The sequence below is a fragment of the Ceraceosorus guamensis genome, assembly GCF_003144195.1.
Source record: "Ceraceosorus guamensis strain MCA 4658 unplaced genomic scaffold IE81scaffold_3, whole genome shotgun sequence".
NCBI lineage: Eukaryota > Fungi > Basidiomycota > Exobasidiomycetes > Ceraceosorales > Ceraceosoraceae > Ceraceosorus > Ceraceosorus guamensis.
In genome coordinates, this window is record NW_020289998.1 from 550,784 (window position 1) to 566,436 (window position 15,653).

General features: G+C 55.9%; 4 protein-coding genes across 4 annotated transcripts; 1 reads left to right on the plus strand and 3 right to left on the minus strand.

Annotated features, from left to right (window-relative positions):
* Window positions 1-1,866: 1,866 nt before the first annotated feature.
* On the minus strand, window positions 1,867-3,796 carry IE81DRAFT_319792 (putative thiamine biosynthetic enzyme). Its single transcript, XM_025512832.1, has 5 exons — window positions 3,146-3,796; window positions 3,016-3,074; window positions 2,750-2,918; window positions 2,154-2,663; window positions 1,867-2,062 (listed from the first exon to the last, which is right to left on the minus strand). The coding sequence occupies exons 1-5, from the start codon at window positions 3,323-3,325 to the stop codon at window positions 1,943-1,945; spliced, it is 1,038 nt and encodes a 345-aa protein (XP_025373106.1). The 5' UTR covers window positions 3,326-3,796; the 3' UTR covers window positions 1,867-1,942.
* Window positions 3,797-5,238: 1,442 nt separating this feature from the next.
* On the minus strand, window positions 5,239-9,375 carry IE81DRAFT_319795 (alpha/beta-hydrolase). The gene is made up of 4 exons (XM_025512833.1): window positions 8,737-9,375; window positions 8,069-8,616; window positions 6,382-7,991; window positions 5,239-6,310 (listed from the first exon to the last, which is right to left on the minus strand). Exons 1-4 carry the CDS (start codon window positions 8,943-8,945, stop codon window positions 5,570-5,572), a joined length of 3,108 nt encoding a protein of 1,035 aa, XP_025373107.1. The 5' UTR covers window positions 8,946-9,375; the 3' UTR covers window positions 5,239-5,569.
* A 768-nt stretch (window positions 9,376-10,143) lies between these two features.
* IE81DRAFT_363769 (Mak10-domain-containing protein) lies at window positions 10,144-13,675 on the plus strand. Its single transcript, XM_025516808.1, has 12 exons — window positions 10,144-10,419; window positions 10,506-10,753; window positions 10,823-11,032; window positions 11,112-11,250; window positions 11,342-11,394; window positions 11,475-11,912; window positions 11,977-12,048; window positions 12,119-12,487; window positions 12,550-12,775; window positions 12,845-12,939; window positions 13,016-13,303; window positions 13,376-13,675. The coding sequence occupies exons 1-12, from the start codon at window positions 10,326-10,328 to the stop codon at window positions 13,622-13,624; spliced, it is 2,481 nt and encodes an 826-aa protein (XP_025373108.1). The 5' UTR covers window positions 10,144-10,325; the 3' UTR covers window positions 13,625-13,675.
* IE81DRAFT_319797 (Formate/glycerate dehydrogenase catalytic domain-like protein) lies at window positions 13,607-15,525 on the minus strand. Its single transcript, XM_025512834.1, has 5 exons — window positions 15,069-15,525; window positions 14,472-14,969; window positions 14,322-14,392; window positions 14,051-14,252; window positions 13,607-13,971 (listed from the first exon to the last, which is right to left on the minus strand). Exons 1-5 carry the CDS (start codon window positions 15,233-15,235, stop codon window positions 13,725-13,727), a joined length of 1,185 nt encoding a protein of 394 aa, XP_025373109.1. The 5' UTR covers window positions 15,236-15,525; the 3' UTR covers window positions 13,607-13,724.
* Between the last annotated feature and the right edge of the window lie 128 nt (window positions 15,526-15,653).

Sequence of the window (15,653 nt, forward strand, 5' to 3'; positions counted from 1 at the left end):
TGCACGTACCTGCCCCGCAACATACAGCCATGGCACGGTCAGTAGTATAATGTGAATCATCTTACCGTCGCATCGTCGCGCTTACCGGCAGAGCACCGCGGCTGAGCATGCCACCTTGGATGCTATAGCTCGATCGCTGCTCAGCTGACCCGGCCACGCTCGTGCCGAGGCGGTCAGCCGCCCTTGTGCTAGAAATGAGAGGGAGGGATCAGAGGGAAAGCGCTTCATAAGCACGAGCGCACAGCCATCAGGGCCACAAAAAGTACACGTACCGCACCTTGCTGCTGCTGCTGCTGCTGCCGCTGCGTGCGTGTGTGCGCGTGTGCGGCACCACATCAGCCACTCGGACGCAGGGCGATGCATGCATGCAGCATGCAGCCCGGCACACTTGATCCACAGCAGCAAGTAAGCGTACGCAGCTACATGTGTCTTATATAGAGAGGCATCAGCCCAGCTTAATTCGCATCCAACACCCATGCAGACTTGGCCACCAGGCCCGTGCGCGCGCGCAAGTATACCGTACATTATATGCAGTCAAGCCCCGCAATTTCTTCTGCTGTCGGAGTGGGGTCAATCTAAGCGCGATCATCAGCAGTTGTGAGTCGTGAGCGCCGGCAAGCGCGGGCAAAGTGCGCTCCAGCAGCTATAGCTGTGATACACACACACACACACACACACAGCATATATATAGAGGTATATGTATAGCTGACAGCGGGTATAGCGCATCAGTCTATGGTGCCGCGGCAGTATCAGAGCTGAACATGTCGATGCATGGTCTCGTCTCTGCGAATCTTGCTCCCGAGTGATGGGTGCGTGCATCCATCCCAGCATGATGCATGGACGGACGGACGCTTTGAACGCCATGCAGACAAGTCACGAGTACAAGTGGGTGCACGAGACGGTGTGGCTCGCGTCTAAACACAATCGTCACTTGCAGTCAAAGTCGCGCTGCATGGTCTCTGGCGATTGTGACGATCGGGGTCGAGAGCATGCTGCCTGCCTGCCTGCCTGCCGGCCTTCCCTGCCGCTCACTCAGCCCCTTGCGGCCGGATCTGGACTGAAGCGCTAACACGATGACTCACACTGTGGCTCAACTACTTGTGACCGACCGTATTTGCACGGCACAGTACAAGTGACATATGTGAGCAAATTGCACCTTGACTCGATACTTCCCTCTTGCGTGTTGATGCGGCACGCGAATTCCATTCGTAATTATAAGCGTGTCTGCTCTAGCGCGAAACCATCTCGCCGCGCCGTGTCCGCACGAGAGAGAGAGGCCGGCTGATCTAGCTGATGAGAGAGAGCTTCGCCCTTTCGGTGCTCCTCCACAGCAGCCACAGCGTGAGTGTGCCGTGTCCCGCGCGACGCTTATTCTTCATTCACCGCTCGCCTAGCATCAGCAGAGACGATGCGCGGATAGAAGCTCCGACATGGAAGATGTGAGCATGCATGGATGATCATCACCTCCTCGTTCAAGGACTTCGCACTCGCATCATGCCTTTCCTGACTTTTCTGGCCCACAAACGACGCGCGCTCCCCAGAGGAGGCTGATGTTGCTTATCACTTGCACGGGATGGTATGCAAATCACGACTTGAATCCGAATCCTGCCCACGCTCGTCGAGCAGCAACGCCCGCACCCGTCACTTATGGGTGCGTGGTCACGTCACGGCTTCCAGCAGTCACTCTGCTGTCCATCAGCCATCCCAAGTCTAATCGATACACAGGAGCATCATTCGAAGCGACGCGCGGAAAGTTTTGCGAATTGAAAGCCTTAACAGGAGCGGTCTGAGAACCGCGTTGGTCCAAACGAGGCAAACACCCAACCTACGTCTGATTCCAAGCAGAAAAGGGGAACGGCAGAGGATCACCACCATCTTGACGTCATTGTGTATTCGCATCTTGCTTGTATAGTGCTACATGAGGAGAGTTATGCAATGCTCTTTAAGCCTTAAGACCGATGACCTCACCGTCCTCGACCTCGAGAGAGTCGAAGAGTTTGGCTGCCTCCTTGGCAGCCTTGATACCGGAACCAAGCATACCACCGAAGCTGGCACCGCAACGCTGTTGACGAACAAGAGGTCACACGCAAATTCGTGAGCAAAATTAGCTGAACCACAATGTCGAGAGGCTGACCAAATCATGTTGGACTCACAGGGTGACCATCAGCCTCGCTGAGCTCCATGCCACCGGTGATGAGACCAGCAAAGATCTCACGGGTCTGGTTGACAATGACGTTCTCCGACTGGTTCATGTCGAGAGGGCGCATGTCGCCGAGCTTGATGAGACCGGCGCTCTCGAGACGCTTGACGCTAAAGGCTCCGAAAGGACCATCGTGGCCAGCGCAAGAGACGATTACGGGTGCGGTGATGCTCTGAGGGTCCATGCAGCTCTGCAGACCATGAGCAAGGGTGACGAGGGTCCAGTTGGTGACGACACCGTTGACACGTTGCGTACCGCTCTGGTCACGTTTGATGATGAGGTCCTCGACGCAGGTGGCGTTGAAGAGGGTCACGTTGGGCAACGCCAAGGCTTTGGACAGGATGGTGGAGGTGAATTGCGCAGCGTGTCGGACGACAACGTATGCACCCTCGTCCTCGTAGGGAACACCAATCTCGCGGAGGAGGCCATCAGCGGGCTTGCGGATGACCATAGGAGTCATGAGCTAGAAGAAGAGCGAGTCAAAGAGGAGTACATCAGCTTTCATGCTCCATTTGCTCCCCATGTCAACGAGGACGCGTGTCGACTCACCTGGCCGCCAAGCCAAGCGCCGCCTCCGGGAGCAACAGCGGCTTCGAGGACGGTGATGCGCAAGTCGGGACGAGACTTGCCGAGGTGGTAAGCGCAGGTGAGACCAGCAGATCCAGCGCCAATGATGACGACATCGGACACGGCAGAGCGCATCATGCTCTCCATGTACCTGATACGTGAAAATAGGCAAATTCGTGCAGACACCGCGTTGAGCAACACACCTTCGCAAGACCAGGCTAGTCATAGCGAGCGTCTCGCCTTCTCACCTGGAAGTCATGGCACGGCTGGTGTAGCTCTCCTTGATATCGGCGAAGCGGTAGTTGCCCTGCGTGAAAGAAGAGTAGGCGCACTGTGAGATCCTTGCCCTTTACGCGAGGCGCACATGCCGCAACTCACCTCATAGTCCTCGACGGGCTCGCGGCCCTCCTTGATGGGATGGCTCTCGCGAGGGACGCTGAATTGCTGAGAAGCCTGAGTCTCGGCGGCACGAGCCTTGAGAGCGGCAATGTCAGCAGGAGCGTTGCCGACGGCAGGCTCAGCGATGGGAGCAGCGAAGGATGCAGTGGGAGGAGTCATGGTGGGCAACGAGAATCGTCGAAGGAGGGGATGAGTCTTTTGGTGCTGATCAGCGAAAGGCAGCAAGTGGTTGCGTGATGATGACTCGGTCGAGATGGCACAGCTGGGACTCGAGTTTATATACCTCGGAGAAGCAGCTCTGCCCCCTCTCGCACAAGATAGCGCATTTCACCATCGTCTGAGTGGCCCTGCGCCCAAAGGGTCCTTGTCGGAACGTTTTGAGGAGAGTGGCCCAGATACTACAGTATCTACTTTGACTGGCAGGGTGCCCAGTGGGATGTCCGTGTGCATCGCCTTACGCCATGCCACGTCTTCGCATCATGAACATTCGGATTGCCGCGAGGCGCCGTGATTGGCTATTGAAGAGACTCATCAGATGGCGCACTGATTCGCTCAGAGATCCCGCATCAATCTCGCCTCCCCTTCCCCCAACACTTGCAACACTTGGGAACTTGATTCACGATTGGCACGATTTAAAGCTTTGCAGTGGGCATGTGCGTGGACTGTGGACAAATGTCCATCAGCAAACAGATCTTGGGAGGTCCATGATGCAGCACGCACGCTGGCTGCCCAGCAAAACCCTGCCTGCTGATGCTGATGCTTAATTGGAAAGCGACGAGTCAGCAGCAGCAGCAGCAGCAGCAGCAGCAGACCGACCCTATCTCGTGGCGCTCTATCAGTCACAGCCCAATTTTGCCTCCGAATCAAGCAATCCTCTCCTCAAGGCCTATAGCTGCGTGATTGGATGGGGATGAAGACTCGAAAAAGCCCCAGCAGAAGCGAGCGGTCTTCACTTTGTGTCGCTTAAATGTGCTCCGTGCGCACCTTTCGGCATGCTGCTGCATGCGCAACCAACCATGCAACCTACTTCTGTTCCCTCTGCTCTTCCGCCATCCTCTTGTGCTCGGCATGACGGCGCGCGCGTGACTCGTTCTTGCCACGACGCATTCCATTCCCTAAACATATACTCACCACGCTTCTGAGTATGCACCGCTCTGCGAGCCAAGCCATAAGGCACGAACACATGGAGTCGTCGCACGAGTTGCGTTCAGCGTGGCTGCTGCTAACGACAATCTAGCACCGCGCTGACGCAACGTACAGAAAGGCTGCCGCGTGGTGTCCATCTGCGAGAAGTTGGGTGTCTGGCCTTTAGCTCGCTTCAGGGTGCAGAAGAGTATAGCGGCCATGCGAGTAGTGAGTCGATCTGACCAATGGTAATCAACGCTTCACGCTAGACCATGCAGCTGGTACAGTACAGGTCACCAACTCGAACACCATGCAAGAGCAGGGAGAGAGAGCTTGAATTCAAATCGGGAATGCTCGGCGCAACGTTCTGCGCCACTCGAACCTACAAGCTTCCATCCTTGAACCCTTTGCAGAAAGCCAGCCGAGAACGCTTTCGAGAGAGAGAGAATTCACACTGACAAAGTGCCGCTCCCTCCCCCCTCATCCACATCGATTCGTCGACTTGGTGCATAGCTCGCTGCTGCTGCTGCTGGCGGCACGCTCGATCCTTCTCACACGTCGCGATAGCAGCTGCTGCTACAGGTGGCTTGCGCACGGACGCACAAGAAGAACTCTTGATGCTGCACGCAATGTGAATCCTAACTCACACTCGTGACTCATCGTGACTTGATTGATGCGCGCTTGCATGCCGCGCTATACCTGCGACAAGCCAAAAGTTGGCTCGAGCGTTCGACGAGCCAGCCCGTGCACCTTCGCAGTTGTGAGTCTTGATGCCTGCCTGCATGCATGCGCGTGGCAAATTGACCACGCACGCATGCATCGCAGCAGCTGCAACTTCCAGCGCATGATGCGGCATCATCAAGGTTCTGCTTGAGTACTGATTTCGCGAACAGCAGCAGCAGAAGAAGAAGAAGAAGAAGAAGAAGAAGAAGAAGAAGAGCATGAGAGCCGTCTTCACCTGTGGATTGCGTCTCTTGCAGTCGTGAGTACTCAATCCAGCAATGGCGATGTCGACGATGCCCTTGAGCGCAAGAGATTGCCGAGGTACATGTCGCGCGACTTGGGAGAGTACAGAAGAGTCGAAGTTGACTCTACGAGAGACCGTTGCATGCGATTTCCCCTCTCGGTGTCATGTACAAGTGGTGTAGGGCAGGGAAGCAAATTGAAAAGGCACAGGTAGAAGGGTATTGAAGATTAGAGGATGCGGATAAGTGTTCATTGAAACATGAGCAGATTCTCATCAGAGAGGATCATGACGCAGCTAATCGGTGCGCGCTCTCAGCGAGTCTGTTCAACTGTTGGCGTGACGACCGGAGAAGCGTCGACCCATCCCTCTCGAGCCGATTGCGATTCTTGCCCGTACGAGTCGACGTTGACCTGTTTGCCAGTCGTGGAAGCGCGAGTAGCGGCGCCCATTAGCCTGCTCCACATGGTCAAGCCGTGCCTCCTCTTGCCGCCAGCCACCTGCCTTTCCGCAGCGCTCTGACGAGGAGCGCGAGTCAAGTGTTCCCTGGCCCAGTCTCGCTTGCCCATGCCCGCTTCGTGGTGCTTGAGCCTCAGAGAAATGCGCAGGAGCTGCAATGCGTCCTCCGTATCCCGTCTGCCGGCCAGTGCGCTGGGAGGTGGAGTCTCGTCGCCCAGATCCATGGGTCCAAATCGAGCCAAAGTCTTCCAAGATGCGTGCTTGCCATACGGCTCAGCAACACCTCTTCTAGGCTTGATCGCGCCGTTTTCGTCCTTCTCGGGCGGGTCGAGCAGTCCAGCTTTTGCCGCTCTTCGCAGCATCTCGGCAGCTTTCGCTTCGTTGCGCGCTCGCCTCTTCTCCACCCGACGAGCTTCCTTTTCGAACTTCTTGTCCCACTGCCGCTGACCATCCAAGTATCTGCGCACTGGACCAGCTTTGAAGATCCCAATTTCATTCTTGTCCATGCGCAGAGCCTGCAGGGCTGATTCGTCCTCGAGCGCTCGGACCTGTCCGCGGACGTCGACTCTTTCGCGGATGAACATCAGGTCAGGTCGCTATTGAAGCAAGAAGCGATGTAGTCAGCACCATCAAGGCAGACTCGCGCGCACGCGCCCTCATAACTCACCCGAAGTGGGACCGCACCATCATACTGATTGGTGCTGCCAAGCGTTACATTCCTTCGGCGCTTCTGCTTCAGTTCCTGCTTGGATTGCACCGGTCCGTCAACCACCTCCGACCCAGAAGCCGCTGCCGCGTGCGCTTGCGCGTTCGCATTGGCGCTGCTCTGACCATTGTTGAGAGCTGCGCTGGAGACAGGGGTCGCTGTAGCAGGGGAACCTACTTGGTCAGTGCCGCTCATCTTAAGGGAAGCGGAGGTGTTCAGGGGAGCCAGATTTCGGGAGGAGCGCGATGAGGCGCTCGTGGTGATCGTGGAGGGAGGAGCGAGTGAAGGAGAGCCGCCATCGGATGGCGTCGATCGTCGTCCGCTTTGTGGATCCAACTCAGAGTGGCTGTGTCCGGTCGAGTGCACAGGAGGATCGCTGGGAGCGTCGGACGCGCCTGTCGACGCTTCTTGCAGACGTGGAAAGGGGTTGATCGCGTTCGTCGGGGCGCCAGTGACATGCTTGACCATCGAACAAATGGCTCTGTAAGCGTATCGCGCAGAGGTTGTGAACGCGAACAGTGTCAAGACATGGCACTGCTCGTCGAACACTTGCAAATGCACCTTTGTTGGGCTGTTGTTGTACTTTTCCGCATTCTGGCGCGCGCGGGCATTCTTAGCGAGCAGACCATCGTTGAGGGGATATTCGGCAGGCTTCGCAGCTCGGTGAGCGAGGTAGATGATTTCGTCACGAAGCACCTCCGCGTCGCCCGCGAGTATGTAAAGGGGCGGTAGACCGCCGAGAGAACCTTGCAGAACCGGCGAGCAGAGTGGATGAAAGACCTGCTCATTGGTCGCGTACAGCTGCACTTGCGAGCGCAGCTCGACCTTTTCTCCATTCTTATCGTGGCTGAGTGGCACGTACATTGGCTCGGCCTTCAAGTGCTTGGGAGGAGCGGGAACAGCAATGTCGTCTTCACTTGGCTTTGAATTTGCTTTTTGATCCTCATGAGTCTTTGGGCCCGATTTGCTGTTCGAAGAGGTCGCTGCCGCGTTAGCCGCTGCCCCACTTGTCTCCGCCTGGCCTGCCTCGGACACTCCTGAAGGTACCTCGAGGTCTGGCGACCGGTGCGAATGGCCAATGTAACTCATCAGCCTTTCTTTTGGCGTGGTAGGTCTACTCTGCTGCGTCGACTCCTTGGGTATAGCAGGCACTGGCCAAAGAGTAGAGGGCTTGTGGATGAAGCCATAGCGCGGAATGATGTCGGTGTCTGTATTCTGTAGGATGGACTCGAAACTGTGGGACATGTCACACCAGGGCGAGATCAGAATGGCCCCTGCAGGCGGGGGCAGATCCATATCCCGCAACACGGCAAGTAGCGCAAGAGCAAGGTTACCTCCTGCGCTGTCTCCAGCTATCACCAGATTGGATGGATCCACGGCCTTGTGCTTCGCCTCGGACGGAGGCTTGGTGAGATAGAAGTAAGCAGCGAGAGCGTCGACGAGGGGACAAGGCCAGGGATAGCCTGGAGCCTTGCGGTAATTCGGCGCAAAGACTCTGCCGCCAAATTTGCGAGCAAACCGCACGAGCGAGAAGCGGTGCGTGTTCAGACTCCCAAAGTATCCGCCACCCCGTGAAAACGCGCAGGAATAGGTTGTGATCTTGGGTCAGCGCTGGCGCCAAAATTTGGATTCGGGGCCGCATACTCATCATGGATGTACAGCATGACGCGCTTGAGCCTGTCAAATTCTTCGTAATTCTCATCTCCAAATTCTTCCTCGTCGATCTCTATCGTTGGAGCTTGCTTGGAGTCTTTCTGTTTGTGCTGTTGTTGTTCGCGTTTGCTGGATCGTTTCTTCTGCGTGTCTGCCCTCACGTGTCTCGGGTCGAGCCTCTTGGACACTTGGCGCCTAGCAGCCGCCAATTTGCGCACGGCGGGACCATCCGCCTTGGCATCGTTGGCCGAGGCTGAAGCCTGAGAATGTCGAGCATCCTCATGCGCTTTACGCTCCTCTGCCTCCTTCGCAAGTTTCTCGGCTTTCGTTGCCGACCTCCAATCAGAGGTCTGTGCTATCCACTCGGCCTCTACCCCGCTCAGCCCACGAACCTGCCACCACTTCTCGCCGCCGACCACGGTTTTGAGATCATCTGGACCAAAGTACTCGATGAGCACCTTGGCGGCTTGATCGCACGACGACAAGGGAATCAGCACGGGCACGCAGGTGGCCCATGGCTGAGATGGAACATGTGTGTTGGTACTAGGTGGAGGGAAAGGAGGCAAAGGGTTAGGAGCTTTAGTCCAGGGCAAAGATCGCCAATCAACACCCATCTCACAGCCGCCATGGCGCATACACGCTGTCGCAGAGCCTCAGACTCACAAGACCTGCAAGGATTCGACAGTGTCGTGCGTGGCCACCTCGATGAATCGCTTGACCAGAGCAAAAGCTTCGTGAAACAGGAACTCGTCCTTTGCCTCGGTGTGCCTGTCCTGCTTGTCCTTCTTTGCCTGCTTGTAGTAGTGACTGAAGAAGGTCTTGATGATTGTGGGAGTGACGTTGGCCACAACGCCAAATGTGGTGAGCGTCATCTCTTTTGTATAAAGCCGTTTGCTCGGATCATGGGGTGCGCGCGACAGACGACTTCAAAACTTCTGGCAGGGTTATGGTCGTGGGTAGGTAAGGATGTTTGTTTGCTGTGCGATGATGATTGCGAGTGGATGCTGCTACGCTGCCAATTTCCAGCCCGTCGATCATAGCGCGAAGATGCTCCTCGTCGACTTTCTCGGAGCTCCCGCTCGGTGCTTGCACGGAACCGGGGGAGATGACGATCTCGAATGAAATCGCACACGCTGCTGCTGCTGCCCGGGCGGGGTGCCAAGGCCGGCGGCCTTCTCTGCCTGCAAGTCCTTGACCCCGCAGAGCGCAGGGCTTGCAAGCGCGCTGCTGCAACGGACCGCAATATAAGGCACAGTCTTGACTCACCGCCAAAAGGGGCGCCTCTGCAGCCATACCGCATATAGGCCGCAAAAACGATGAACTGCTGAAAAGTCAGCGTCACAATCAACATATCAACACTCGTGACTCAGGAATCAAGGATCCACGCTGCAAAAGGGAAGCTGCTGGCGAGCATCTTGCTTCCACGCTGCACGCGTGCTGATGCAGAGTGGAATCATGTTGCAGCTCCTCACTTCACGATTGCGACGCACAAATAGCTGCGACCTGCAACTCTATATGAGAAGCTGCCTATTTGAAAAGCAGCGCGGCAGGCGTATGCGAGCGCAACAACACACAGGCGTCAGGCTTGCCTGCGTAGCAAGCATATGTATCATGCATGTGGAGGTCGGTGGACGTTCGCGTCTTTGCTCTGTGCATGCTTGGTGTGGTAGGTGAGCCGTGGCTGTGCGGAGATTCTAGCTGTACGCGGCGCGATGGGTGGTCCAGGTAGAGTACAGGTACAGCAGTGGTATCCCTATATCTGCACACGTATCACGAATGCAGGGCGGCCTTCAGTCAAGTGTGAGTGTCGAGGCTTCACCCATGGCGCATTTGTGCGAGTGTGATAAGGGTCGCAGATGCAACTCGCTCGTAGGCAAGTCTGAATCAAATGCTGTTGCCGAGGCTAGCTCGATCACAAGAAATCTGCTCGATCGTCAGCGCGGCAACTGGAAGTGAGGGCAGACATGCCGCTCTCGTACGACAGACTCGGCCACATCCGCGCCTTATATTTAAGAATAAACTCACAAATACATACATACACCTTTGACTTTGACTCATTCAAAGCTGCACGTGAGAAGTTTTCACTCGACTTTAGAAACCGTGAACAACGCAAAGCGCTCGCCCACACTACCCGCTGACCATCCCTTCTTGCCTCACCTCCGCATTTCAACGGAGACACCCTGCTGCTCAGCACTCCTATTTCCAGGCTCTCAAGTCGGCGTTTCAGATGGAGCAGAAGGCAGCGGGGCAATATGCAAGGCGAATCTGCCAAGTCTGATGCGACAAGCAGGATCAGATTGCCAGACTTTCGCGATGTGACACGAAAACTGAGTGATGCTTGTCGTAGTGAGTGACGGAGAGGATGCCATCTGCCGAGTGTGGGAATGCTGCTCAGCATAAGCATTCCCACCTCACTTTCCCGGCTTCTGGAGGCTTGGACAATGAGACGCTGGTGCATAGCGAAGGCTTTGCACTGCTGGACTCGATGGGCGCCATCGAGGTGATGGAACCTCGGATGGACAGCGGCATCTTTCCTGTCCCGCACGCTCTCGTAGCAGAGTGCGATAGGCCTCCTTTATCGTTATTGGGTGAAGATCATACAACGCCTGCATTTGACGTCACTGCGAAGCTCTCGGCCGAGGAAATGTGTTGGGTGATGGACAGATTGTTAGCGTGCGAGGTGAGAGTTCTGTAGCGCGTCTTGACCCTGCTATGCTCAAGCCATCTCGCTGAATCCCTTGAGCTACAGGTGGCTTGGCACAGAGGAGCGCCATTGTCTCAGACCATCTTCACCTGCCTATACATGCACCATCTGCCCTTGGCCAGACCCATTTCTCTCGCTGCCAGCTTGCCAACACAAGCGTCCTTGCTGTCTCGCGTTTTGCGGCCATTCTTGCTAGGTGTGCTGAAAAGCATGCACCTCGTCTGGGATGAATTGGTCAGAGACAATGTCATCGATGTGGGTCGAGACGTGCCGCACCTGTGGCTCATCTACAGCGCAGCCGATTTTGACGCTCTTTTGTTGCTCTGAATGCCAGGGCGAAGACTACTTCGGTGACAAAGCTGGAGTACATATTGCCGAAGAAATTCCTGTGGGTGACGTACTCGATCAGCTGGAAGAAGCGATTCAGTGGCTAGACTCGGGTGCACGGGGCGATAAGGAAGGCGAAAGTGCAGGTGAGACGCAGGCAGTCTTCATGCTTTGGTGCAAACAATTACTCATACCCGCAGATCGCATTCGCGGCACTCCTGCCTCTCCCCGAAACAGCCCTTTCAACTACTCAGCTGGTTGCGTTGAGGCATAGACTTGAGCTGCGATTCGTGAGTAGCTACTTTTGCGCCTCTGGCGGAATCTCGAAGCACTCTGCAAAGCTGACGAGAGCGTGTGCCGCGCCCCCTAGCTGTTTCTCCATAGCGTGGCCCTGCTGGCGTGTGGAAACACCGTGCGAAGACTCGACGCTTCATGGGTATTGGGCCGTCAAGCTACCCAGCTGCAACACTCAAATGATGCACTCAGCGCTCTGCCCACCGCCCTTGACAAGCTAATGGGAGTCAATGAACGACTTGGCCCTCATCGAGAGGTTAGCCCGGTCCTTCAGCGATTGGCGTACCACAAGACAGGAGCTTATGATGCACCATCAGGAAAATCAAGAGCTGCTTTCGACACGAATTTTGCAAGACGGCTTGCCTCAGGTAGTGGCAGGCGTGCCGGAATACCTCCGCCAGCCCCTGTTGAGCTTCCAGCCCCTGTAGAGATTTACACCTTCTTCAAGGAATCTGTTGCAGGGCTTAGAGCGGTGCATAGCATGTACAGAGAGCCGTCCTGGCGAAGCTGGAAGGTGAGCGGTGCGAATCAGACGCAAAGTAGCCTGCGCACTGACCGCTCTTGAGCGCGTTGAACAGAATGCGATGAGCGAGCAAGCGTTGCAGTTTCAAAGCGCGCCTTCTACGGCATTCATCCGCTCAACTCTATATGTACGTTGGTTTACCTACCAATCGCTCCATAACCACTCGGCCAAAGGCTAACTCTGCCACCTCGTCACAGTCACTGATCTGCTCCAACAACGAAGCCTCATTTGGGAAGCAGCCCTTGACCTTCCTCTTCAAAGACATGGTGCAGAGCGCCACAGGCTATTCGATCGATCGCATTCAATCCGGGATTGTGGATGCAGGGACTGTTGAGGCAGCTCCATGGGCGAAGGAGCAAGAAAGTCGAACCTCAGATGTGCTCGCAATTTTGGATTCCCTGGAGTGGTTCGTTGCACGTGCGGCAGGCCAATTGTCGGGCGTGCTCGGCGCGCTGGCTCAAAACAGAAGTCGAGGCAAAAGACGCCTGGCGAAGACGTATGCGGACTGGCTTCCTCTTTCGGAGGAAGCTGCAGAATTGGGCACAAAGATCAGACGCGCTCTCCCAGTAAGTATAGGTGCTCACTCTTGGCCAGGCTGCCCTCGCTGACTTACCGTCGACTGCTCCAGGCGGACGCAGCAGCGTTCCACCCTGAGGCGTTGTCCGCGGCCTGTCAATTGGTCAGTCTGGACATGATGCTGCACATCACCCTTTCTGGGTTTGAACTCGAGCTTTACGCTCCACAAGAGCGAGCCTACGCCCATTGGGTGACTCTCAACATCGCCACTGAGCAGCATGACACCCTGCGAAGTCTGAAGAACGACGTGTCAGCAAGAAGGGCAGCACGTCTGGCAGGTGAGCAAGTGTGAATCGAGTGGCTCTATGATTGATGTTTGACCATGAATCTGACGTCTCGCTACGTAGACGATTGCGAGATTCTGCAGCGCGCTGAGCTTTATCTCCAGCAAGATTTGACTACCTGCGAAAGGCTCCAAGCAGCTAGCAAGGGGCTATTTTTGGTAAGTCGACCGCTGGAGACGCTTGTGATCCTGAGCCTGTAAGCCTGACGCTTCCCTTGCGACTGCCGAGCTTCAGCATGCCATTTATATGGACCGTGCTGGGAGCGTCAGGCCAGCTACAAAAGCAAAGACACTCCAACCTCATCATGCTCGAGTCTCTCGGCGCTCCGACAACGCAGAGGAGAACGCGGAGGCGCTGCGCTTCGCCACCTTCGGAATGCGCTTCAAGTGGATGAACGTGCATCGTCATGCTGTTCACGGGCGTAACGAAGCATTGAACGTTCGAATGCAGCAGTCCGAGGCTCAGATGACTCGGCTATGGGACCTTTACCTATCCGATGAAGCTAGCTGGCATCGGACAGAGGTACGTATGCAAAAGGGCCGCTATGAGAGCCAAAAGAGAATTGCTAACGCAGATAATCCCTCTGCGCATCAGCTCCGCGAGGTTCTAAAATGCGCTGCCGACCAATTCGAGGTCGCTACAAGGAAATCTGCGCCAGAATCTGTCGACGCTTTGCCGCTATCAGACGCATTTCGACAGTCTTGCGAGGAGAATCTCGCGAGATGTTCTTCACTCCTGGACGACGAAGCACACCTGACAAAAACGCAACCCGCCGTCAAGGACCTCATTTGGACTCCTAGTCAGCATCCTTGGATCCCAACTCTGCACATCAGACCGAGTTAAATTCCACTATACCCCCGCCCATTTTGAGTGATCTATCGAGACAAAAATGGCATTATTGTTTGTTTGTCTTTGTTCTGATGCGCTGCGTCGCAAAGGTTTTTCATGCTCCTTCCTTCTCTGCCTCCGCTAGATGATGCTTGAATAGCTTCTCTGCTCTTGTCCAAACTGCTCCTTTGCCTTCCTCCACTCCTGCTCCATCTTCCGAGCTCTTCGGGTTGTCCGCGATGACGTACGGTAGCTGCAGCAAAGAGGGCAGGAGATCGGTGCTGAAGCCCTCGGAAGCCTCGCGGGGGAGCAGCGTAGGCAGGTGGTCGATGGAGATGACGGTGAGGGGATCTGCGCCAGCCCTGCCGAGCCATGGGCCGAGGGAAACAGTCAGTCCGGCAATGCCAAGCGAGCTCATCGTGATCGGCGAATCGCACTCACTTGAGCGGCACGTCTACTGTAGGTTCCACAAAGGTCGTGTTGATGTCGTAGATGGGTAGCGGGTTGTTGGGATTGGTAGTGTCGCAGCTGACATCGACGACGCACCCAAGCCTTCTCTCTGCGCCTGCACTCTCGATGAACTCGCTCGTCAAGAAAGGTGGAATCTTCTTGTTGAGATAGATGCAGTTTACGAAGATGTCGACTTCGGGATGGTGCGTCTAAGGATGAGTGGGCTTTCGTGCAGCAGCAGGTGGTGTGCAATGCTACTCACCATCCAGTAACTCTTGGTAAGGCCCAGACTTTGCGCTAGTCTCCTGAATATCCCACCGGACAATATCTTCGCTGTTCGATCGAATCAGCGGCGTGCATGGTCAGCATGGGCTTACGCGCCGAAATTCCGGGGGTTAGAGACTGAACTCACGATGCGACTCCTGCCTTTTCCAAAAAGTCGATGGCTCCTCGACCGCAACGACCAAGAGCGCCGACGACCAGCGCTTTGACCTTGCCGTCGCTGCGCTTACTTTTGATGAGATCGACCTCCTTCCTGGAGTGGGAGATGAGTTCGGCCTCGTTGGGATATCGAGTCTGCTTGCCCAGCCTCTTCTTGGGATCCTTGAGCTGCTCACTGAGCGCCAATACGCCAAGAGCAGCTCCAGCGAATCCAGCGTGCCATCCGAAAGCAGCGACTCTCCTTCCATTCAAGTCTTCGAGGAACTCCAAATCGTACAGCTTTCCGCCGCCCTTTTTGAAGCGACTCAGCACATCGACCCAGCCTCCTTGGTGCTTGTAGCAGTGGGCAAACTGGATGTGGGTATGGGGAAGGGGAGGACCGGGCGCTGGCAGCTCTTTGAGACCAATGATGGGGATGTTGGAAGGTTGATCTGCCCACGTGTTGTGAGAGGAGAGCTTGCAGCCCACCCTGCAGCGAGGCAACGAGAAGGACAGCTTGCGCAATCAGAAGTGTCCGTCGCGTGCGCGGGAATCTTGCGATTGACGTCTGCTTTGCGATGCTCCTCACCTTTCGTATTCCTCATCCTCAAAGATGCGCTGTGGGTCTCTCTCCACTGTAATGTCGAAGCCAGCGTCGATGAGCTTGCGCGCCGTGGTGGGTGTGAGAGCAGCGCGATGCTCATGCGGCTTCATCTCGCATCTAAGGTACAGTTGTTGACGGTGCTGACTGGACATGTTGTTGAATCGCGGCTTGGGGGTGAAGCTGTGTTTGGCTGTTGATAGCGGGTGAGGAGTGTGAAGGTGGAGCACGATATCGAGTCGTGAATTTCGCAAAAGGTGGTGCTCGAGATCGACTCCGCGTGGAGTAGCAGTGGGCTGTGGTGACTTCTTCTCATCAGTCGAACGTCCAAAACACAAGTTGCCGAGTCACGATCGAAATGCGCGCAAAAGTGGAGAGGCGCATCGCATCGCATCGCATCGCATCGCATCAGCGCGCGAGGGCCGGGCACCGGGTGGGACATCACGGCAGCAGCACCACGTGGCTTAGATCGGTGCGGTGCGCCTTTTGGGATTGCCTGTGCGGTATATTAGGTATGCATATGCGAATGCAACACCAGCACGCGTTGATATACGCGTGCGCCGCTTGTCGCGT